The 25,112-nt window shown below is 42.7% G+C and overlaps 2 protein-coding genes across 2 annotated transcripts; both read left to right on the forward strand.

The window, feature by feature from the left end:
• The first annotated feature begins 783 nt into the window (after nucleotides 1-783).
• LOC127773083 (WRKY transcription factor 23-like) lies at nucleotides 784-4,375 on the forward strand. Its single transcript, XM_052299097.1, has 3 exons — nucleotides 784-1,557; nucleotides 2,849-2,992; nucleotides 3,368-4,375. Exons 1-3 carry the CDS (start codon nucleotides 1,040-1,042, stop codon nucleotides 3,957-3,959), a joined length of 1,254 nt encoding a protein of 417 aa, XP_052155057.1. The 5' UTR covers nucleotides 784-1,039; the 3' UTR covers nucleotides 3,960-4,375.
• A 14,631-nt stretch (nucleotides 4,376-19,006) lies between these two features.
• On the forward strand, nucleotides 19,007-25,023 carry LOC127774764 (uncharacterized). The gene is made up of 7 exons (XM_052301057.1): nucleotides 19,007-19,106; nucleotides 20,382-20,617; nucleotides 20,719-20,810; nucleotides 22,094-22,175; nucleotides 22,794-23,207; nucleotides 23,292-23,629; nucleotides 23,819-25,023. Exons 2-7 carry the CDS (start codon nucleotides 20,422-20,424, stop codon nucleotides 23,984-23,986), a joined length of 1,290 nt encoding a protein of 429 aa, XP_052157017.1. The 5' UTR covers nucleotides 19,007-19,106; nucleotides 20,382-20,421; the 3' UTR covers nucleotides 23,987-25,023.
• Nucleotides 25,024-25,112: the final 89 nt, after the last annotated feature.

Raw genomic sequence — 25,112 nt, forward strand, 5'->3', positions numbered from 1 at the left:
CATGCTAACGTCATCAAGCTGGCCCATCGACGGTGGGCCCGGTCACGCGAGTGGGCCCGGTCAAAGCGACACGGACACGTGCCGGTGAGGGATGGGTTTGAATGGTTTGAATGGTTTGACGCAGCCCCGTCCTGTTGACTCACCTGACCGGCTGCCTCCGGTGGCCGTCGCTGACTAAACCCTATACGACCTTGGACCACTCCCCTTCTAGCTATTCCCACCATGTTCGCAATTAGGACATTGTTTGAGCCCTAATAATTTTTATTATTACTACTGTTCCAAATGTCATTTAATAAATCCACGACTCTGCAATTAGAAAGCTGTGGAGAAAGTTAGTGAAAGGTAAAGTAACTCACAAGCCTTGACATGGTCTTGTACTCACTTTTTTTCTTCTTCTCATTTTTTTGTATAAGAGATTAAACAAGAGCAAAAGTTTGGTTGATAATATAGAGAAATGCATGAAGCATTGAGAATTGGTAAAGCAAACAACAAGATGTTACTAGATGGTAAAACCTGCGACCGAATACTAACTCGATCTAAGGGTAGAAAAACAATAGTAAAAACTAGTGTTGCGCATGCAAAGTACAGTGGCGTATAGTACACATGACAAGAGCAAATCAAATCAATTAATTTTTGTTAATTTCAATTATGCGACAAAGCCCGTGATTAACTAGGAATTTTCAACTAAGCCCTTGGCCTCTCACCCAACCACCTAGCTATCCCCACACATGATCACACTAGCTAGCTTCAGCTTGTGCTAGCTCGCTTACACACAAATACACACCTCTCCCTTTCTTCTTCCCCTCTCTATCTCTCTCTCGTCGTCTACCTCTCATCTCCTTCTCTTCACTGCATCACCACACCACTAGCCAGTAGCTAGCTAGCTAGCTAGCAAGTACGATCTATATGTGAGCAAACGCCAAGGAGAAGAGGGCTAGCTTGCTTGCTTGCTTGCACGATTGATTTCGATCAGTTTAATTTGGAGCAAAGCTTAGCTCGATCTGAGCTAGCTAGCTAGCTAGTTTGCTTAATTAGCTCCATGTCGGGCGGCGGCGGCGGCGGCGAGGGCTTCCCGTTCCACGACGAGCTGGCGTCGCTGTTCGCTGAGCGGCCGCCGAACGGCGCCATGCCGGGGATGCTGCAGCAGCAGCAGCCGTGGTCGTTCATCGACTACCACCACCACCTGATGCAGGAGAGCGCGCCGACGACGCCGCCGCTGGACTACGAGGCATTCGCCGGGGAGTTCGACGACGACGTGGCGCCTCTGGAGGAGGTGAAGAGGGAGCTGGTGGTGGACGGCGTCGGGTTGTTCCCTGGGGGTGGTGCTTCTGCTGCTGCTGCGGCGGCGGCGGTGGCGGGGCCGATGACTCCGAACAGCATGTCGGTGTCGTCGACGTCGAGCGAGGCGTGCGGCGTCGGCGGCGGCGCCGGAGGGGACGAGGAGTCGGCCGGGAAGTGCAAGAAGGAGGAGGAGGGGGACGGCGGCGACGACGACGGCAAGGAAGGATCGGCGACGACCAAGGGGGATGGCGATGGAGAAGACAAGAACAAGAAAGGGTGAGTTCTTTCATCTCATCTCATCTCATCCCATCCCATCTTGAACTGGATCTTGAAATTCATCCCATCTTGAACTGTATCTTGAAATTCATTTTGCTAGCTTTAGAAAGGTTGATTTGGCGAAGTCTTTGATTTTCTGTTCTGACTGGTGCTATTGGTGACATTAATGTGACAAAAAAAGATTAATAATCAGGAACAGGTTTTCTCTTTGTGTTCATGTTGATTTTTCTTCCGTCTGTTTCCTGAATGACTGTATCCAGATTTGAGCATGTTTAATTTTCTTCACGTTTTAATTTATTTCCTCTTTGGTTTGGTCAAGATGTGTGCATTTTGGCTCCTCTTTTGGTTTCGGTCAAGGACGTGTGAACTCGATGCGCTAGGGTTTCTCACTAGCTAGCACATGCTCGCCGAGCAATTAATACAAAACGAAAAGAGCTTGATCGTTAGGTAGTTTTTTTCTTTCAGAAAAAAGTTGATCAATGTTTTTTTGCTCACGCCTTTTGCTAGTCTTTGCATCACTTTCTTGATCTCTTCCTCTTGTCTTCATCTGATATCTCTTTGAGATATGCATGGTGCGTTCTTAGTTCGCAAGCATTATATTACGACACACACACACACACAATATATGAATTGCATTTAATTAGGATAATATATCACACCAGTCTGCAGATTCAGCCTATCAACTCAACTGATCTATCGATATCGATCAATCTCAGTTGGTGGCCAAGTTTTAAGTTTAACTGAACACATCGATCTATCGTTTTCATGGCAAACTTAATTTACCTTGCAACTTTAAACTCCTAGATTTTTGTTGCATCTGTAAATGTGACCCTGACCCCTCCTCCAAATTGTCTAGCTAGCAGTTAAATCACAAATTGATCAGTAGATCCTACCAAAATATATGACCAGGCCGTACATACGTACGCATGTATGTATGGCCGTGTGAACTCTGAAGTCGTCATGTGTAGATGCCCGCGTCGCCGTGCCGTCCATACGTACCTACGCGGCTACTACTACCCTCTGTACGCAGCCACTATGTTTGAATGGACCAACAACTGATCATCCATCGATTAGTATAATTAATCTCAATTTGCAGCTAATTAAGCTAGCTAGTATGAACATGATCTTGCTCGATCTATGGCACACACCAAAAATATGTAGCTTGTTGGGTAGTATAGTAGTACTGTCATTGAATTGACCTTGCTGTTAATTAGTTAGCATAGCTAGCTGATGTGTGATGAACTGATGACTGGATGAATTGATGTGCGTGAAAAAAAAATTTCATTTGCAGAGTTAAGGGGAAGGGGAAGGGGGAGAAGAGGCCGCGGCAGCCGCGGTTCGCGTTCATGACCAAGAGCGAGGTCGACCACCTGGAGGATGGCTACCGGTGGCGCAAGTACGGCCAGAAAGCCGTCAAGAACAGCCCATTTCCTAGGTACTTCGTTTTATATTATAAGTCGTTTTAATTTTTTAATTAAATTTTCTTAAGTTTGATCAAATTTATAGGAATATTTAGCAACGTCTATAGCACCAAATTAGCTTCATCAAAACTAGCATTTAAATTAATATGTTTGATAATACGTTTGTTTCGTGTTGAAAATTAATGTAGCTATATTTTTCTATAATAAACTTGATCAAACTTTTAAAAGTTTAATTAGAAAAAAAAATTAAAATGATTTATAATATGAAATGGAACGAGTAAGTACTTAGTTATGAATCATGAATGCACTTGGTAGCTGAGATATATATGGATCATTGATAATTGATTAGGGTTCTTACGTTTGTGTGATGGATGGATGGATGGGTGCAGGAGCTACTACCGGTGCACGACGCAGAAGTGCCCGGTGAAGAAGAGGGTGGAGCGGTCGTACCAGGACGCGGCGGTGGTGATCACCACCTACGAGGGGAAGCACACGCACCCGATCCCGGCGACGCTGCGCGGCACGGCGCACCTCCTCGGCGCCGCCGCCGCCGCGCACCACCACGGCGGCCTCCAGTACCACCATCCCGGCCACTTCGCAGCCGCCGTCGGCCATCGTCTGCCTCCGCAGCCGCACGACACGCTCGGCGGCGGCCTCCTGGCGCCGCCGCATGCGCAGCATCTCCATGCCATGCAGCACCAGATGCAGCTCGCGGCGGCGGCGAGCGGCGGATCAGTGCACGCCGCCGCCATGCAGCAGATGCCGCAGCCTGATCATGCTGGCTTGGCTGCCATCATCGCCTCTACCACCGGTGCTTCCACCACGCCGGCGCCGCCGCCGGCGACGGGGAGCGCTGCTGCTGCTACTACTCCTCTCCGGATGCAGCACTTCATGGCGCAGGATTACGGCCTCCTGCAGGACATGTTCATCCCGTCGCCGTTCTTGCACAACGACGACGCCAACAACAACAACCACCGTTGATCGATGATGATGATGATGATCACTAGCTCGAGCTGGATGGCCGGCTACTGATATACTCTAATAGTGATTTGCATCTTGTTAACTTAATTTCTCCTTTTTTTGGTTCTGAACATCTGATCGATTGATCTGTATACGATGCATTCTACGACGATGGTACGTGTAGTACTATGATGATGATCTAGCAAGTAGCCTAGTTGTAGCATGCAGCATCGGCGGCAGCAGCAATAGTATACTACTAGTAGTAGAAGTTGTTGTACATGTACCTGATTCTCATGAGCTCGTACGTGCAGACTTGCACTGCACTTTGGGGGGCATTATTCAGTAGTAGTACTGAATACTGATGATGAGCTAGCAGTGGTAATTTCATGCTCTTGTTTCCTTAATTGACTCCAACTGATAGCTACTAGGAGTATGTACATAGTAGTACTTTTGATTGTTTGTTATAATCATGGGACCAGCTAGCTAGCAGCTGATCGAGGGCTAGCTTCTGATGTTCATGCATGCATGATTGTTCTTGGTATCAACATCACGATTGTCCGTGCATGCGATGCATCTAGCTCGATTATAATTTTGTCATGCATGATCATGATGAGACACTTGTTGTTGCTCCTTCATATCATCAGTACGTTCAGAAGTTGTTAGGGAAAAGGCATGCATGTGCGTGTCTGTAAATCGTTTCTGTTTCATGTTCATCTATGGTTTCTTGAGTCTGTTATTGCAGATGAATTACATGAAACTATTTTAATCCCTCGAGCGAACATCCTCTTGTTTTTCATATGCCATCTTAAAAGTTATGTTTTTCTTTAAAAAATAATAAGCTAGCTTAATTAATATGTGATATATCACACAAATATTCAAGTTCAACCTTTTGTTTTCTATATATAATTTGCAACAAAAAAAGACATATGCATACTAGCTAGATAGAATGTATGCTAGAGTTTAATTGTTCCTTTTGTCACAATTTATAGAGGTTGAATTTAAAATTTTTATGTTTGTCAATTTTTTTAAAGAAAATTTATATTGAATGACAGAAACGAGGGTACATCTCTTGAGGGTTTAGAAATTAGAATCCATTCCCCGGTCATATACAATAAAGTATGTACTTCAATATCAAGGTATAGAACAATAATTAATTACCCAGCTATTGGAATGAGATCTAGTGTGGTCGTAGTAATACTGAAATTTTAGCAGTCGGAGCATATTATGACCGTTGGATCGATGTAGCCAACGGCTTGGATTTGCTCTCCCACCCTATTGCACATTAGACGCTAAAGTAATTGCCACATGAGGAATTGGCTACAGTAAATCGTGAACAATATTTTTTTAATGATTCGGGCCGCTGGTTTTGATCCATCAGCTACCTTGCAACTGCTAGAGTTACCGTCATATTAACAACTGCACTGGGTCTCAATCCCAGGTATTGCTAGCTAGATTGCTAGCTTTGATCTACAGCTATGATCACCGTCTACTGAAGGGGACACAAAAATGTGTTTGTTTTCATTAATTAATTGTTTGATGAAAATGGAGGGTCATCCGATACTTTGAGAAGTATCTTCCATATATATGTACTAGTACTACAACGAACGAACACCTATATATATATATATATATATATATATATATATATATATATATATATATATATATATATAGTTATCTGAAAATCTGAGACAAAATTAATTGCAGGAAGTGCATTTGTTTGGACCTAACAATTGAAGCTATGATTAGTCCGTGTATACAACCAATTTTAATATGCATGAACTTTGTTGGTATGTTCCTTATGAGGTTCTACCTCACTCCAGCTCATTGTTCATACATAAACACACACACACACTCCTACTCAATTGCTTCTATATGTTCTCTCTGGGTCATCAGATCAATGCTTAATTACTTTGGTATGAGCGAGAGATCGTGCTACTTTGCAGACTCGTTGTCTGAACTCTGAAGGTCAAAAAATTGAGCGCTCAAGGAAACAGTGCAGTACTGCAAGCGGAATTAATTAATTATAGTACTTTTATGGTACAATGTACTGCTAGTATATACTGCAAGTATATATGATCTAATGGTGTAAATTGATTTGATTTTTTAGTTAATTAGATTGCAGTATAAAGTTTGAAGGGTAATTTTGTCTTTTCTTCGTTATTCTATCATCAAATCGTGCTATCATTACGTGCTTCGTCATCAAATGGCGATCAGGATGCTCCTCCCCTAGCGCACGATAAGATCTAGGACCGGGTACTCCCAATTAGATTCAATCTGAATAGAAAATTACTAAAGTGTTATTTTATTTTCTATCAAATTTCTAATATACCTTTTTATATACTGCCAGTATATACTGGTAGTATATTGTACCGTAAAAGTTCTCATTAATTAAGGCCCCAGTGAATACGTCCGCATATGAGATTATGAGTCCAGCTGCAAACTACTAATTAAGAACATCGCATCGTAATTAACCCTGTGTTGTCCAGCATATTCAAGGGCCCCAGCAGAAGGGCAGATAACTGAACTTGCGAGACACGCCCGGCCGCCGGTTCCATCTGCTTAATTGCATCCATCAAGCTCGCTGACTTGTATACCTACATCAAAATCGCCAATGAGGTAAGTTAAATTTTAGGGCTTGTTCACTTTAATATTATTTTTAACCTTACCAAATTTTAGTAAAGTTGTCAAAAAAGTGGCTATATTTAGTTTGCGACTATATAATAAATCCTACCAAAATTTTAGAAATACCAAAATTTGGTAAGGTTTCTTTTTAACATCAAAGTGAACATTTCCTCAAAGTAACATGCAAATAACGTGTAAACGTTCTATCTACAGTTTAAAATCCACTCTTAGACTCAACGACACTTGGTCTCAACAGCTAGTTAATTAAGCCGCGATGGTCGCCGTTGCACCGGTCATTAATTGGCGTCGACCAATGCAAGCTGCTATTACTTGCTGGTGTCGATCGATGGCTACCTTTGAATCAAAAGGAAAGTCAGCTTCATCCAAACCCATCGAAATCTCCATGACTGAGTTAACACCGACTCGGACTGTCTGACATGTACGTGTGTGCAGGTGAATCCAAAAGGCTTAATTTGGCTGGCTGACTAGCTAGCAAAACGTCGTACATACGTTCTTGTATTGATAGGCCCTGCATGCATATTCCTTGGTCAAAATGATCGATCGATCCATCTGCTTTTTTCTTGGGAACGATCTAGCAGTTCAGCTAGCTAGTGAGATGTCCAAACCAACCAAGAAATGGTCAAGTTGCGTGTCAAATCTCACCAGCCGTTCGTTCATGATCAGGTCTCCCATATATCAATATATGCATACACAGTACTGAAGCTAGCAGGTTGTTGTTAGTATTCATCTTTGATCAAGTATCGTTAAATTCTCCCCCAATTACTCGTGAACTTCTAATGGAGATATCAGATGATCATATCGCTTCAGGGTTTTCAATTTTTTTCTATCGTCGGTTTTTGGTGGTTTTGGAGACCATTTTTTTTTGTCCTTGTTCTACGGCAATTGTGTAATTAAAACTTTACTTTCTTCTAATATACTGATGTGCAATCATTTTGCGCGTTCGCGAAAATAAAAAAGATCAGGTCGATTCATGCGAGCGAGTACGCGGCAAAAGGAAGGGTTGGCTGGGTAGCTAGCTTGGTCCAGAGCGCGGCGGCGACCGATCGAGGTGGTAACGATCAGCGACAGCGAGTCGGCGTTTGGGTCCCATCAAAGCCGGAGAGGCTGCCTTTGCAAGCCACCGGCGAAAGCGACGCCGTCGTACGTCCTGGATGGATGGATTAATTGCGATCGAGCACAGCCTGCTGGACCTGGACGACCACGACGGCGACGATCGATCGATGCCTCGCCGCTTCAACGACCACGAATCGCCTGCCTGCTACTGTATCAGATATTCAGATATGAGTACATATATAGGAAGTAGAAGTAGTATCTAGCTAGCTAGCTTGAGAACTGAAGCTAGACGACGACATGAGCCTGTAGAGATGAGTAATTAGTGGTGGATGAATTGGTCATCAGTGGATATCTTGCAGTTGCAAGGGTGGGATCTTCTAGTAGTAGTACCATCACCTATCGAGCATTAATGAATGTGGAGGTGAGGGTGAGCGAGACGCGAGTGCTGGAAAGTGATTGTTCGATTGCCAAATTTTATCCCAACGTACTACTACTACGTACGAACTGTCCATTATCCGAGATCGTCCTGCAAGAATGGTTTGCGTAAACTCAATGTGCTTTCGCATCGAACATATAAAAGGATGTAGAGAAACAAAAAGATGAGCATGACGACAGTCCAGGCCTGAATTTCAGGCTTCGTTAATTCCAAAGTGGGTTTTGAAACGGATTATTAGCCGGACGCAAAACAAGAAAATGATTAATATAGAATTAATTGAGTATTACTCCCTCCGGTTTCATTTTAATTGATGCTTTGAACAATGACACGTTCTACAAGATATACCTTTGATCTTATTTTTCTATTATAATATATACAATAAATAAATGCATGTTTACTTTTATTATAGTGTTTTGAAAGACAAATCTATATATGTTTTTCTAGTTTCTTTAAACTAAATATTTTTAAAGTTACTCAAAGTTATCAAAGTTATAAAAGTTTAACCTTAACCTTGTCCAACCAGAGGGAGTAATTATTGAAATTTTTAAGTAGATTTATGTTATTTTAAAAATATTTTTATATAGAAATATTTTGCATGAAAAAACGTATTATTAGACATAGGAAGTAGCCAAGGCGAAATGTAGATTAGAACGGGTCTGGAGAAGGAGCTGAACTATTTCTTGAGACTCTAAAATGCCTGCTTTTGTGAGTAACTTTTGTAGCTGTAAAAAGGTGATGCACCTGACTTCCTTACCAGTACTTCCTAATGTCTGGTCATTTATAAGAATTTTTACGGTTTGAATTCAGTGATTGAGCGAGCGAGAATATTAATTCAGCTTAAATCTTTGGTGCCTGCTCGGGCTTAAACTAGGCCCGGTCTACATCAGTTGGCCATCTGTTTCAGGTCAAATTCAAGCAATTGTCAAATTGCAATAATTCGATAGTATTTCCAAACTAAATAATTCCATTGAACACATTCAAATGTAAGCAAATTTCTCAACAGAAAAAGGGCAGTAGTATTTGACCTGCTAGAAATTTGGTCATAATTCGGTATATTTTAATCTAAAATATTAAGACAATAAACATGACATACACAATGAGAAACAATCTAGTGATAAGGCTAAACATAAACATGAGCATGCTTAAGGTAAAATAAGTATAGACATCGTTGACATTCACATAGGATTGAAGTCCCATGGATAACATTGTGAACATGTAAATAACAAGAAGAAAATCAAATAAAGTTAGAATCTTATACCCAGAGAATGGTGCACAAGATGTTGAGGCATTCGTATTGCCTCCGTTGATGTTGTCTCCTCTGTTCTCTCCAGTAGAAGCCATGGTGAAGCAGAAGTAGAGGAAGATGCAACGTTGTCGTCGAAGAACAAAGAATAGGAGCAGTCACGCTTGAAGCGCTACCCAAAAACTTGATCGCCCGTCTACCCGTGCAAGTTCTCAAGCGGACGGAGTTCCGGAGGCACCTGCTCGTCCCGTACACCTATGCACGCAGGTGAACAGAACCAGGGAAGGATTCTGCAGCTCAGGAACAGAGGAGGAGGAACTCGAAGTGCAAGAGTCGGGAAGAACTTCGTCAATCCTTCTGGTCGCTGCGGAGTATATATATGCGAGTGCGAGAGTAACGTTCGGAGTCCTCAACCGCGGTGTTTAATTTCGTAACCGACGCGCTCGTTAATACGGAATCAATTCACGGTGTTTAATTCCGTAACCGACGGAATCAATTCACGATGTTTAATTCCATAACCGAAGCGTTCATTGATACGAAATCAATTCTCCGTGTTTATTACCGTCCGTTACAGAACGAGAGAGCGCAGCAGCAGCAGTTGTCTGCCTCGCCTCGCCTCGCCTCGCCCCGCCTGGTTGTCCGAGCACCATCTCAACCGGTCAACAGAGACTCTCCACTAGCTCCGTGTTTAAGTTGAGACCTCTTCACTTAGATTTCCAAGGTGATATTATTACCCATTGCACTTAATGTGGGCCAATGGAATTTATTAGGATTTAATTGGGCCTAGCCCATTAATCTAACAATCCCTACCAAATTTCATGGCTCACAGGAAATGCTCTCGATTCTGATCCTGTTTGTTATACCAGCGTTTCGGTGGAGACTGTTAAGTTAAACTTCCACCTAGGAAAAGAGCTACACCAGATCACAACTGAACAATGGACTATGCCTTGAATTGTCAGTCTTGTGCGATTCAGGTTTCACTCAAACCCTTAACTGGTACTAGGCTGCCATTTGCATCCCCTCTGTTTGGAGCGTATAAGTCATACTCCTGGCCTTTTCATGAGTATCTAGAGATCACCCAGATCTCATAGACTGTGACTAGCAGTCGGACTCATATAGGTGTGTTCCTTCTAAGATGTTATGTAGTCCAACATCTCTTCTTTATGAAAAGCCACTCGGATCACATTAAGGTGTATACCATCCTACCATACAGATTAGAAGAGAAGTGCATCATGAAGATAAGCCCATTTTAGGGTCTCTTCTCTCAGTTACACAATAGTTTGTTTCGCCATCCAAATTCACGGGATCTCCGATCACAATGGACTGGTTTCCACCATTGTGCAACTCTAAGTGGGTCTCAAGCCCATCTCCCTCGATGCACAGTCTATCACATTACGTGGTAGCCCCTTGGTAAACTGATCTGCCAGATGTTTAGCCGTCTGGACATAGTCCAATGCTATCACTCCGGAGTTTTTCTGCTTTCTGACAGACTTCAGTCTTCTTTTAACATGCCTGGATGACTTCATGTTGTCCTTCGAACTGTTTACTTTAATAATCACTGTTTGATTATCACAGTTCATCAGGATTGCTGGTATTGGTTTTTCAACCACCGGAAAGTCCATCAGGAGCTCACGAAGCCATTCGGCCTCAACTGTGGCAATATCTAAAGCTGTGAGCTCTGTTTCCATTGTTGACCTCATTAAGATGGTCTGCTTGCAAGACTTTCAGGAAACAGCGCCACCTCTAAGTGTGAACACATACCCACTTGTGGCCTTTATCTCATCAGCATCAGATATCCAGTTTGAATCACTATAGCCCTCCAGCACTTTTGGGTACCCGGCATAGTGAATTCCATAGCTCATTGTCCCTTTTAGATAGCGCATTACTCTTTCAAGAGCATGCCAATGATCATCTCCCGGATTTGAAACAAACCGGCTCAACTTGCTCACAGCAAATGAGATGTCAGGCCTCGTTGCACTAGCTAAGTACATCAATGAACCAATGATCTGGGAGTATCTCAATTGATCCCTTGCTATTCTTCGGTTTTTCCTTAATAGCACACTAGGATCATAAGGAGTAGGAGCTGCCTTGCAGTCACTATAACCAAAGCGACTCAAGACCTTGTCGACATAGTGAGATTGCACAAGTGTAATCCGACCCTCATCTCCTCTCAGTAGTTTAATGTTAAGAATAACATCAGCCACTCCCAAATCCTTCAATTCAAAGCTTTTGGACAGAAAGTCCTTGACCTCTTCAATCACATTGAGGCTGGTCCCAAAGATCAATATGTCATCGACATATAAACACAAGATCACTCCCTCTCCCCCACCATAGCGATAGTACACACATTTGTCAGCTTCGTTCACAACAAAGCCAGTAGATGTAAGTGTATTGTCAAACTTCTCATACCATTGCTTAGGCGCTTGTTTGAGACCATACAAGGGCTTCAACAGCTTGCACACCATTCCCTCCCGACCTTCTAGTACATACCCATCTGGTTGATCCATATAGATCTCCTCCTCCAACTCTCCATTGAGGAAAGCTGTCTTAACATCCATCTAATGGACGAGTAGACCATGAGAGGCTGCTAGAGCATGTAGTACTCGAATCGTGGTCAAGCGAGCAACTGGTGAATAAGTGTTGAAAAAATCCTCGCCTTCTTTTTGGGTATAACCCTTGGCCACAAGCCTTGCCTTGTACTTTTCAATTGTACCGTCAGGCCTAAGCTTTTTCTTGAAAACCCATTTGCATCCTACAGGCTTGGACCCATATGGACGCTCGACGACTTCCCAAGTACCATTAGACATAATTGAGTCCATTTCACTGCGTACCGCTTCCTTCCAATAGTCAGAGTCAGGAGATGAATATGCCTCTTCAATGGTTCTTGGAGTATCATCCACAAGATATACAATGTAGTCATCTCCAAAAGACTTTGCAATCCTTTGTTTCTTACTCTTTCGAGTTGCTACAATGTTATCCTCCTTAGAATTTTCCTCAAGCGTTTGATCAATGTGTTCTATCGGCACAAAGTGCTCAGGGGATAAAATAGGTTCTTGACTAGAAGTGCTAGGTGCATTTTTCATAGGAAATTCATTCTCAAAAAATGTGGCATCTCTGGACTCAGTAATTGTACCAACACGCATATCGGGTACTCCATAATTTACTATTAAGAACCTATATCCCACACTGTGGATAGCATAACCAAGGAACACACAATCTACGGTCTTTGGTCCAAGTTTACGCTTTATGGCTATAGGTACATTTACCTTGGCCAAACAGCCCCATGTGCGCAGGTGAGAGAGATTTAATTTCTTCCTTTCCCATTCCTCGAATGGTGTTACTTCCTTATGCTTAGTAGGAATTCTATTCAGGACATGACACGCAGTCAATATTGCCTCACCCCACCATTCCTTGGAAAAGTCGTGCAGTGTCTAACATGGCATTCACCATCTCAGTTAGAGTGCGGTTCTTTCTTTCGGCTACCCCGTTTGACTGGGGTGAATAGGGAGGCGTCCTCTCATGAATAATTCCATACTCTTCGCAGAAAGAAGTAAACTCATTGGAAAAATACTCTCCACCCCTATCAGACCTTAACCGTTTGATTTTCCTTTCCAGTTGGTTTTCTACCTCAGCCTTATAGATCTTAAAGTAATGTAATACTTCATCCTTTGTTTTCAATAGGTACACGTAGCAGAATCTAGTGCAATCATCTATCAGTGTCATGAAATATTTCTTTCCCCCTTTAGTCAACACGCCGTTCATTTCGCACAGATCGGAATGAACAATTTCTAGTGGTGCCAACTTCCTCGCCTCAGATGACTTGTGAGGCTTGCGAGGTTGTTTCGTTTGAACACAAGTATGGCACTTAGAGTCTTTGAGTAAAGTGAATTTTGGAATTAAACTCATGTTGGCTAAGCGTGTCATACAACCAAAATTCACATGGCAAAGTCGCGAATGCCACACATTGGACTCATCATCATCATCGCTTACATGGTTCACAACTTTATCACACATATCATCCAAGGAAAAGCGAAACAAACCTCCGCTATCATAACCTTTTCCAATAAACGTTCCATATTTAGATACGACACATTTATTGGATTCAAACACAAGTCTAAAACCATCTCTACACAGTAGAGAGCCGCTAACTAGATTCTTCTTTATTGAAGGGACATGCTGCACGTTCTTCAGGTGCACGATCTTTCCCGAAGTAAACTTCAGATCGACCGTACCAACACCATGAACAGCCGCAAGCGATCCGTTTCCCATCAACAAGGAGGAACCTCTCCCGACTTGATAAGAAGAAAACAGGGAAATGTCCGCAAACACATGAATATTAGCACCAGTATCAACCCACCAATCAAGTGAGTGACAGACAGAGAGAACTGTAGGTAAAAATTTACCATAACCCAATGTTCATCCGCCCTCACTAATAACCATGTTTGCAGACTTCTTGTCCTTGCGCTCAGGACAATCCTTGGCCCAATGCCTAGGCTTGCCACACACAAAGCAATTTCCTTTTGCCTTTCCCTTGCCTTTCTTCTTAAAATTGGTTGTAGCCTTGGGTTTGACGTCAGGTTTGACTTTCTTGTTGTTGTTGTGGGATGCGTGAGGGTTCTTCTTCTGCACCAAATTGGCGCTAGAACCTCCCTCGATCATTTTGCCCCGGTTGTCCTGTGCCCTCGCCTTCTCCTCAACACCCAAAGAGCCAATAAGATCAGTAACACTGAACTCTTGCCTCTTGTGTTTTAGAGAAATAGCAAAATCCGTCCAAGAAGGTGGCAATTTGGCAATAATGCCACCTGCCACAAACTTGTCCGGCAACTCACAGTTGTTGTTCTCAAGTTCCTTTGCCAATATCTGAATCTCATGAGCCTGTCCCACTACAGAACGGTCATCGACCATCTTGTAGTCATAGAATTGCTCCATGACATACAGCTCGCTGTCGGCGTCGGATACCCCGAACTTGGCCTCAAGAGCATCCCACATGTCCTTCCCTAAAGGCATGTGCATATACACATCCACAATGCTATCAGCGAGCACACTGATCAATGCTCCACGGAACAAGCAATCCGTAGCCTCGAACTTAGCCTCCTCCTCAGGGGAGAGAGGCGGTTCACTCGGTTTGCCCCGTGAAACAAAGAAACATTGCATCACCGTCAACCACAAAAGTGCACGTGCTTTCCATCTTTTATAATTTGAACCATCGAAAGCATGTGGTTTTAGTGATGCAACAAAGCTAACTACCAAAAAAGACCTATCAAGTTTTTGGATTGTTGGAAATTTGGTTATAATTCGGTATATTTTAATCCAAAATATTAAGACAATAAACATGACATTTGCAATATGAGTAAATCTAGTGACAGTGCTAGATGTATACAACTTGAGCATGCTTAATATGAAATAAGCATCAACATTTACATAGTAACGCAATGCTGCCATTGCGAAGAGTATTAACAAAGAAACATCTAATAGAATCGGGAGAATGAAAATATACCCCGAGAACGTCCCACCGCTGGATTTTGAGGCAGTCGTATTGCCTCCGTTGATGTTGTCTCCTCTGTTCTCTCCAGTAGAAGCCATGGTGAAGCAGAAGTAGAGGAAGATGCAACGTTGTCGTCAAATAACAAAGAACAGGAGCAGTCGCGCTTGAAGCGCTACCCAAAAACTTGATCGCCCGTCTACCCGTGCAAGTTCTTAAGCGGACGGAGTTCCGGAGGCACCTGCTCGTCCCGTATATCTGTGCACACAGGTGAACAGAACCGGGGAAGGATTCTGCAGCTCAGGAACAGAGGTGGAGGAACTCGATGTGCAAGAGTTGGGAAGAACTTCGTCAATCCTTCTGGTCGCTGTGGAGTATATATATGCGAGCGCGAGAGTAACGTTCAGAGTCATCAACCGCGGTGTTTAATTTCGTAACCGACGCGCTCGTTAATACGGAATCAATTCACGGCGTTTAATTCCGTAACCGACGGAATCAATTCACGACGTTTAATTCCGTAACTGACGGAATCAATTCACGACATTTAATTCCGTAACCGAAGCGTTCATTGATACGAAATCAATTCTCCGTGTTTATTACCGTCCGTTACAAAACGAGAGAGCGCAGCAGCTGTCTGCCTCGCCTCGCCTCGCCCCGCCTGGTTGTCCGCGCACCATCTCAACCGGTCAACAGAGACTCTCCACTAGCTCCGTATTTAAGTTGAGACATCTTCACTTAGATTTCCAAGGTGGTATTATTACCTATAGCACTTAATGTGGGCCAATGGAATTTATTAGGATTTAATTGGGCCTAGCCCATTAATCTAACATGACCGTCGTTAATACATAAAGAGAGGGAATAAAGGGTCTATTCACTTTGATGCCAAAATTTTGGCAACTATGCCAAAATTTTGATAACTTGCCAAAATTTTTGCAAGATTTCTCATATAGTTACTAAAATTTGGCAGCAAAATAAATATAGCCACTTTTTTAGCAACTTTACCAAAATTTGGTAAAGTTGAAAATGGTATCAAAAGTGAACAGGCCCAAAATGAACTTGGCATTCCAAGGCTTTCTTATCCAGCCCACAGTTCAGCCTGCAAGAAGCCCAATAGAAGTGCACCTTCTCTACTGTAGCACATCGCGTCCTCCACTTTGGACCGCACATAAATATCAATCCCGTGACGGACCAACTACTATGGGCCTAAATGAGCTCACCATCCCATCCCAGCCCAAAAAATAGGAATAAGTTCATCTGAGGTCACTTAACTTGTCAATGAATCCGATTTTCGTTCCTCAACCGAAAAACCAGACACAACGAGTCCCTCAACTATCAAAACCGGTGCAGATTAGGGGGGGCGCCTGATATGCGATCAGCCGCGCGCGCGGAGGAGCGTGGTCAGTCGCCCCCCCTCCTCCCTCTAGTCTCTCATATGTACATCATATATATATACTATATATATACGTGTGTATGTATATATTTATGAAGATATTTCAATGCATAAAAAATATATACACACATACACAAAGTTTATATACGCATAAAAAATAAAAAAAATAAAAAAAACGTCATGAATAGAAAGTTTGTATACGCGTAAATAAACTTTGTATATGTGTATACAAACTTTGTATACGCGTATACAAACTTTCTATTTATACGAATACAAACTTGATATTTATACATCTTGAAAAAAAAGGAAAAAAAAAAGCCGAACAGAAGAGAAACCGAAAAAATAACAAACCGAACAGAAACAAAAAAAACGGAGGAAAAAACCAAACAGAAACGAAAAAACCGGTGAAAAAACCAACCGAATAGAAACGAAAAAAAGGAGAAAAAAACGGAAAAACTCACTCCTCCCTCCGGCACATCGCTGCCCCCTCTCCGCTCGCGACACATGTCCAGTCGCGCGGGGAGGGAGGCGCGCGACTGATCGCCGAGTAGCAATCTTGTAGATTAGGTCCCTCGGCGGTTTTTAGAGCAGTTTTGGCTGACATGGCGCCTACGTGGCTAATTTGACTTGATCTTCATCTAATGTGGCATTGACTTGGCGCTTACGTGGCAATTTGATATGGAAAAAAATAATAAACCTCATGGGACCCACATATCAGTTTCACGCAAAAAAATAAAAAAAATAGTGGGAACCACGTGAGCCTCACGTGTCAGTCCAACTCATCCCTCCTGTTCTTCCTCCTCTCTCCGACTCGCCCCTCTCTTCATCTCTCTCTCTCCTCTCCTCTCTCCAGGTGACGGAGAGGCAGCCGGACCTCGGACGCCGTCAAGGACGCGGCCACTCCGGCGGCGACCTCGGCCGTCGGCAAGCAGGCGGCCACACCGGCGACCTCCGTGGCCGGCAAGGAAACGACCACACCGGTAACCTCCGTGGGGACCGTGGCCAGCAAGGCAGTGGCCAGTGCGTCGGCTAGGCATACGAGAGTCCAACCCACGGAGGAGCATCACCAGCAATCCTGCTAGCTCTTGCCTGTTCATGTTGCCTCCGGCCACGGTGCTAGACAGTTGCATCGCCGCCGCCAAGCCGAACGTTGCAGTGGTGGTTTCGTATGCTGTCGTTAAACTTTTGGAACAGCTTGTTGTATATAGATGAAATTGATTGATGACCATCTCAACAATCTCGAGACCTCGCAGGATCCAAAACTTGAATGTTCATTACATTTTCTTTTAACACAGTAATATCATAAGCAAACACAATCAAAACTGCTTTTTTTCCTCGTGATTCATGAAAAGAAACCAAGGCTCGGTTCTTCAATTTCTGAACTTGAAGCGATAGTGCTATAGGTTACTAGGGGCTCAGCGACGGAACTCAAGTGCAGTCGCATGGAAGACTTCTCTGCGGTGGTGTTCAGGTTCGTGTGGTAAGGTGCAGTGGCGCCGTTGCCCGGCATAGTGGCCGGACCACCGGATGGACAGAAAAGCGCCATCATGAAGCACCAGAGCGCGGCGGCGTCCATGCGGTCGCACATCCACCAGAGCGCGCCCCGGACGTCGGCGGGCGGGGACTCAACAACGGCCGTGGACAGTGCCGCCTCGACCTCGGCAAGGCGCGTGGGGAGCCGGGGACGGCGGCCTTGCGGGCATCGAGCACCGCGAGGGATTCGGAGGTGGAGGCGTTCGCAACGACTAGGGCCACCTCTCTCGCCGTCCCTTCCTCTTCCACCCACAGCCACCGGAGCCATGCCTACGCCGCCGCGCGTCGCTCCCTCCTCTGTCCTCTCCCGCCGGCCGCCGCACGCCGCTGCCTCTCCATTGTGAGAGAGGAGAGGGGAGAGAGATCTGATGAGTGATGAAGAGAGGGGAGAGAGAGGAGGAAGAAGAGGGATGAGTTGGACTGACATGTAGGGTCCATGTGGGCTTCGTAATTTTTTTATTAATTTGTAAATGAAACTGACATGTGGGTCCCATGAGGTTTATTTTTTTCATATCAAATTGCCACGTAAGCGCCACATCAATGCCACATCAGATGAAGACCAAGTCAAATTAACTACATATGCGCCAAGTCAGCCAAAACCGCTCTAAAAACCACCGAGGGATCTAATCTGCACTGGTTTTGATAGTTGAGGGACCCGTTGCGTCTGATTTTTCGGTTGAGGGTCGAAAATCGAATTCGTTGACAAGTATAGGGACCTCAGATGAACTTATTCCCCACAAATATGGTCCTTACGTAGCTCGCAGTGCCATCCCGGTCCATGTAAGTATGGGCCGCCCGGATCTCGCATCTCCTCTTAACCATGGGCTGTGAGCGACGGGCTGACGGCTGGTGAGGAGCCACGTCAGCATTTAATTCCTCATGGCCCACATGCTTACACACGCGCTCCCCCACTGACATGTGGGACCAGGGAGCCCCCGCCGCATTCCGGCACGTGGCGTCGCGATCATTTTTCACACGTCGGACGCTAGTCCACATCGGGCCACCGGTCCCACCTGTCTGTCACCCTGGGTAAGTTGACCCCGGTAACTCATATGGCGGAAAACTGAAAAAAATTACAGCAAGGAAGCAAACGGTTCAACCTGAAAATCCACACCACTTAGACAATGACATGTGGGTCCGGAAAACTGAGTATTGTCGTGGGTCCCAGATGTCAGTGATGTTGTAGGGTAAGAGGGTAGGTTATTGTTGGGTAGGTGTGGAATTGGGCTCTGCTTAGAACTGCCATTAATAAAACCAGGCTGCTTCCCTCCGCTCTCTTGGTGTCTCCTCCTCTACTCCGCTTCTCTCCACCTCGCCGCGACGAGAGAGAGAGAGAGGGAGGGGGGAGAGAGAGAGAAGTATCGATCCATCCGCGTTTATCTCCGGTAAGCGAGACCTTCGAGTACCTGTTCGAGTTCTAGCAATGGTTTGATTCGTGTGCTTTGCTTCGGGATTGGTTGTTGGGAGTAGTAGATTGTATTCGTGGAGGAAATGGGTTTTAGATTAAAACTCGGAGCCCTGTCGCTCCCGACTCCGGGGTTGCTAAATTTCGAGTTCTTTGGTCGTCTCTGCTTGGATGGTATCGTTCGTGATGGCGTTTGCGCGATTCGGTGCCCTCGCGTTGTTTGGGGGGCGGATTCGAGGATTCGAATGGGCGCCTTCCGCGGGGTTCCGCGCTCCGTCCATTTTCGGCGAAGCAGGGATCGAAGAATACGATTTGCGCGCGGATTATCCCCTTTTTGCTCGCGTTTTGAATTTGTGCGGCACGTTTTGAACTTCAAACACGTGATTTTCTCAAAAATTTAAGTTTTTCTTTTCGTGTCTATAGTGCGGGCGATTTTCTGTGGGCGGCGGTGGTTTAAATCATTGGTTTCTTTTACTTATCATAGGACTAAGGATTTGGCTATGCCCCGTTTCTCGTAGCTTAGTCGAAATATCGGATATGTTGCATCGAAATTGTTGATCCTCTTTTTTAAAAATAAAATCAATAAGTGATAGTTCGGGGAATTTTACTCTTTTACCGAGTTACAAAAAAAAAAAACTTTGCTTTACTGTAGCAACTTAGCATTGCTAGATGTACTGTTCTACCCTCTGCTCTCATGATTTTGCACTTGCTGTACGTCTAAATACTGTGGTTTTCTTCTCTCTTTTTTTTTAAAAAAAATGATATTGAATTGTACTTGCTGTACGTCTAAATACTGAATCTGAGTTAGTATATTTTGTGTAGAAACTAAACATACTAATTGAAATCAGCACCAGCAAAGTGTAAAAAGACTGTTATTACCATTTGAAATAGATTTCTATGCTGTTATGGATTGTGTGGGCGAGGATACTTTGTTTTTTTTTTTTCCAGGAATAGGAATACATGATTGTTTGCCCTTATTGTATGATTATGATGAACCAAGTAATGGTTAAATCTTGGCATGGTTTGTCTCTGAAAGATGTTTTTAGGTTTCTCCTATCCATTTATGTTTACACATTTAATTTTTCATTACATGAAAACTTGTACTGGTTTGTTGCTTTTAAGTGTATTTTATCCACAAAGAAATGATGATGGCACGTTCATTTGTGTTCTATTTTGTATTCATTTTGTTTTTAGAATATTATTCTAGACTCGGTTTGCTTTGTAATGAAAATATTCTTTTGTCAAATATTTGCAGCGTATGTATTATAGTTCATATTGCCGCAGCATTCATTAATATGCTAACATTGATGATGAAGAACAATTGTAATGATGATGATATTGGGAGTGAGTTTTATGACTCCTTTAATTTAGATAATACCATAGAGAATGTACATTCACAAAACAATAAGTTGGAGCTGGCTAAAACTGGAGAGTTCAATCAATATGAGCAAACAACCGGATTTTCTTTGCCTTGTGGAGATCTGCAGTATGGTGAGAAACTTAACTAACAGTTTCTGAATGCCCTGTGTGTACTATGTTATTAGAGAAACTCCACTTTAATGCATCTATAATCTGTGGCTGTTATTTTTCAGATGTGTACCTAAGGACTCAGATAGCCGGGCAGGATAATAAGAGTGGGGAAGGTGCTGATTTTATGGATGATGGAACTTTTACTTTGCTTAAGGTACCAGTTCTGCTATTTCTTCCTCTCTTTTTTTTCTCTTCATGAAAATGTTGTACTTCTTTAGTCATATGTTAATATGATATTGATATATGTTGCATTTATTGATTCTACATTTATTATTTAATAATTGCTCTTGATTTATGTTCTTATTTGCATTCCTTTGAACTTTTATTGATTTGATGGAGGCTATTTCATGTACACAAATCAAGTCATTCAAAAAGAATCAGAAAAATTTTATTTGCTTTTTTCAATCCCGTTGGTAAGATCACTGCCGAAGTAAGAAATGTTCTTGGATAACACATTTTTATTTATTGACGTATCTGCCATGTTTTTGCCCATCTATGATTATCTTTGGTTCCTTTAGTCAAGTTGCGGAACAACATGTGAGAATGACTACTTCCTTTAGTCAAGTGCACCATCTAGTTCACTTGATGTAGTAAATTATTAATAAAATGCTTCAATCAAGACTTAGCAAAGTTATACTCCCTCTAGTCAGCAATATTTGGTGTCGGGAGCATTAATCTTAGTATTCACAACATAAAATATTATTAGTCCCTCCGAGGGACTAACTCATTTGTAGAAAATCATCTATGTTATAATGATATATGCAGTGTGGGATTGTTGAAAAACATGCATATGCACATACCATGTTTACCTTCAATGAGATGAGGATGATCATGAGATCCAGTTGACAAGTGAAAGGAAAAAAAAATGCAGAGTGGGGTAATACCACTGGTTTGCCATGCCCCCATCCACTGCAGTCTACACTTTCTTCTAGCCATAGCTCTAGGATAAAGAAGATGGTTACGTGAAATCTATAAATACATGTAATCTAGAAAACAGGTAAACCCAGACAGGCTGCACTGTTCTACTGGTTTGGCCAAATCCAATGATGGGACAAAATTCTAAGATGGTGATTAAATGCACGTCTCATGCTTTGATTAACAACTGTTGATCTTACTCAAATTTAGACAAATAAAAGTTTTTAACCTTTGTAATATTGCACATGCTAGGTTTGCTTCCAAAAATCATGTAGCATTTAGAATTGCAGATACTGTACATTTGTTTTTTTTTATTTTGACAACTTTATTAAATGTACTCTGTACCAACATTCCTTTTGGTTAACATGAACTATGCATTCGTCTCAAAAAAGATATGTACATGTTATATTATTTCCGTTTTCTTTTGAAGTTGTAACTGCATCACTCTATCAGGATAATTGTTTTTCTCTAGATTGAAGGAATTCTCGCCTCTAGTGCTAACTAAGTGGCATATACTTGCAGGATTTGGTAACTGAATCAAGAACTTCGTCACCATATTATGAGAAGGATCATCAGTTAAATTCACTAAATTATGTCAATCAAGGTAAGGAGTTATGAGTTACCCTTTCCCCTGAACAAGACTACACTGACCTGCTTGCGTATGTAGAACACACCTATTTAAATAATCTGTTTAGAAACAGACCATTAAAATGCTCCTTCCAAGAATCTATTTTTTATGGGAATATTGATTTAGTTATTACTGTGTTAATATGCCACTGGTTTACTGCAATCGATGCAGCTAACATAATTGAGGGGTTTTCATTGTCAACAATGATGACCATTCTGGATTCCTGTATCAGGCTACTACGGGCATGCTAATAACCTTGACTGCATTTAGGTTTTCACTTATTGCCAATGCCAAAGCCTTCTTGCAAAATGTGAAATTTGCATGTGGTTTTGCATTCCCATCCCTGTCCTCATCTGATGGTTGCTTCGCCATCCTCAGCCCCATTAGGTGGTATGTTATTGGACATGGGTTAGTGCAAGAAAGATTGTGGAATTGTTACTCCATATATCTATCAACTTAAACACACTATTACCTATTTTTATCACTTAGTATTAATTGTTTATCTGCCATTGCATTTAAATTCCATGGTAAGGTCAAAGTCAAATAACTTTTTTCTAATGGAGATACGGGTTTTGGGTATTGTGTGTTTCTCAGATAGACATGGCATTCCTACAACAACAAATCCTACCTGGGACTTGACTCAGAGTTGCAATCCGTTGAACCATTCCCTGACAGAGGATTCTGTTCCTTTCAATGTTGGTACTTCAGCTGGAGTCCTGACTAATACCTCAAATGATTTTATGCCCATTGATGAGCTAGCAATCACGAGTGGGAGATATGGAGTACTACCTTCCATTGAGAAAACTGAAGAAGGCAGTATTGCCATCGACGAAGCTAACTCGTTTGGGGCAACTGCAACCATGTGCTATAATAGCGTTCATTTCTCTCATTGGATTGACCAGAATTTAACTGGTCCATTGCCTGATTTAGCTGATCTTCCTGACATATATCCAGACAGTTTCTTACCAACACCTAGAAAGAACATCACTCTTGTTCTTGATCTTGATGGTAAGTAATGAATGACGAAACCTTTACATGTGTTTCTTTCCTTGCACTTGAGATTAACGTCATATTCGTTTTCTTTCTGCACAGAAACTCTTATCCACTCATCAGCGGTTGACCGTGATGGTGCTGACTTTTCATTTCCTATGTACCATGGCTTAAAAGAGCACACTGTGTACGTGAAGAAGAGGCCACATGTCGACACCTTCCTTCAGAAGGTGTCTGAGATGTTTAAGGTTGTTATCTTCACAGCTAGCCTAAGCTCCTATGCAAATCGGCTGCTTGATATGTTGGATCCCAAGAACATATTTTTTACCAAGCGTTATTTCCGGGATTCATGCCTGCCTGTAGATGGTAGCTATCTTAAGGATCTGACTGTTATTGTTGCTGATCTCGCAAAGGTTGTGATAATCGACAATTCTCCAGAGGTGAGTCGTCGTGATAATCAATCTTAAGGTGCCTTTTAATTTTGTCCAATTTTTATGGCTATACTAATGCTTAGGGTTTTGAATTGCTTCAGTGGATCTTGGCTTTGAGTTTGAAACCTGAATTTATGAGCTCGGGAAGGGTCCTATATCATCTGGTGCCTGAATATTTTTCTGTCACATGTGCTGTAGGTTTTCCGGCTACAGGAGGAAAATGGTATACCTATAGAGAGTTGGACCAGCGACCCGGCTGACAAATCATTGGTTGAGCTGATACCCTTCCTGGAAGCCATTGCTGTTGCAGATGACGTCCGACCAATTATCGCCCAAATGTTAGGCCGTCCAAGATCAATTGCTTAGATGTTGCGACAAATATCAGAAACTGCTCATTTGCTTATTTTACAAAGAATTTTTTCCCCATAGTTGAACAGGATACCTGTGTGGTACATCATCGAACTAGTTTCCCATTGCTTCTTTTACCGAGTTTGATTCCCAAGATTTTGTGAATTCTTTTGGTGGGAATGTTAATTTTTGTACTTGCAGTTCTGTACGTAGCGTCTACCTTAAACTAGCCTATGTACAAACAAATTCAATCATAGGAGACTAAAGATTATACTCCCTCCGTTTTTTAATAGATGACGCCGTTGACTTTTTCTTACATGTTTGACCATTCGTTTTATTCAAAAATTTTATGCAAATGTATAAGATATAAATCACACTTAAAGTACTATGAGTGATAAAACAACTCATAACAAAATAAATTATAATTACGTAAATTTTTTAAATAAGACGAATTGTCAAACATGTACGAAAAAGTCAACGGCGTCATCTATTAAAAAACGGAGGTAGTATTTCCTTTCCAAGTTCATCCTCTGATTTAGCTACATCATATGGATGTGGATAAGTGGATTGATGTTGTCCAGGAGTAAATTATATCATCCTGCTTGATCTGACACCCCTTCATCCTAGTCCATGAGTCGGGCAAGCTTTGAAGATGAAGAAGAGGGAGGTTGAAGATGATGGACCTGAAGGCGGAGAAGGAGGTCATCGCTGGAAAAGCTGTGGCGCCGGTGGAGAAGCCAACACCGAATCCGGTGGAGGTGGACATATATCCATTATACATGTGTCATGTGTATTCGACTTCTGTGCTGCCTGCTCAAGCTGGTATCATCTGTGCTGCTTGATAAATAAATTTGCTTATGGTTAGCACTGGATAGGAAAACTTTCTGTCTATCAGTAATATCAGTCAGGATTCATGATTTTTTTGGCCCATTGTTGTTGTTCCTTCCTTGGTGTTAATTTGCGGTTAATGGAGTAAACAAGGATGTATTTGTCAGTGAGAAGTTAGGGCCTTGGTAGCAATCAATTTTGCCTGTCTAGTGACTGGAATTTCAGCTGGTATTGATGGGTAGTAGCCATGGTTCTTTCTTTGGTGCAGACTGCAGAGGCTTTAACTTAGCTGACAATTCAGTAATTCCATAGTAAT

Source organism: Oryza glaberrima, chromosome 5, assembly GCF_000147395.1.
Source record: "Oryza glaberrima chromosome 5, OglaRS2, whole genome shotgun sequence".
In the NCBI taxonomy this organism is placed as follows: domain Eukaryota; kingdom Viridiplantae; phylum Streptophyta; class Magnoliopsida; order Poales; family Poaceae; genus Oryza; species Oryza glaberrima.

What these genes read in the sequence shown, in the direction of transcription:
- LOC127773083 (XM_052299097.1), top strand. Translation starts at nt 1,040, where the DNA reads ATGTCGGGCGGCGGCGGCGGCGGCGAGGGCTTCCCGTTCCACGACGAG. An exon ending in GAAGACAAGAACAAGAAAGG is followed by an intron (nt 1,558 to 2,848) that starts GTGAGTTCTTTC and finishes TTTCATTTGCAG; the next exon opens with AGTTAAGGGGAAGGGGAAGG. An exon ending in AAGAACAGCCCATTTCCTAG is followed by an intron (nt 2,993 to 3,367) that starts GTACTTCGTTTT and finishes GGATGGGTGCAG; the next exon opens with GAGCTACTACCGGTGCACGA.
- LOC127774764 (XM_052301057.1), top strand. Translation starts at nt 20,422, where the DNA reads ATGCTAACATTGATGATGAAGAACAATTGTAATGATGATGATATTGGG. An exon ending in TTGTGGAGATCTGCAGTATG is followed by an intron (nt 20,618 to 20,718) that starts GTGAGAAACTTA and finishes GTTATTTTTCAG; the next exon opens with ATGTGTACCTAAGGACTCAG. An exon ending in ACTAAATTATGTCAATCAAG is followed by an intron (nt 22,176 to 22,793) that starts GTAAGGAGTTAT and finishes TGTGTTTCTCAG; the next exon opens with ATAGACATGGCATTCCTACA.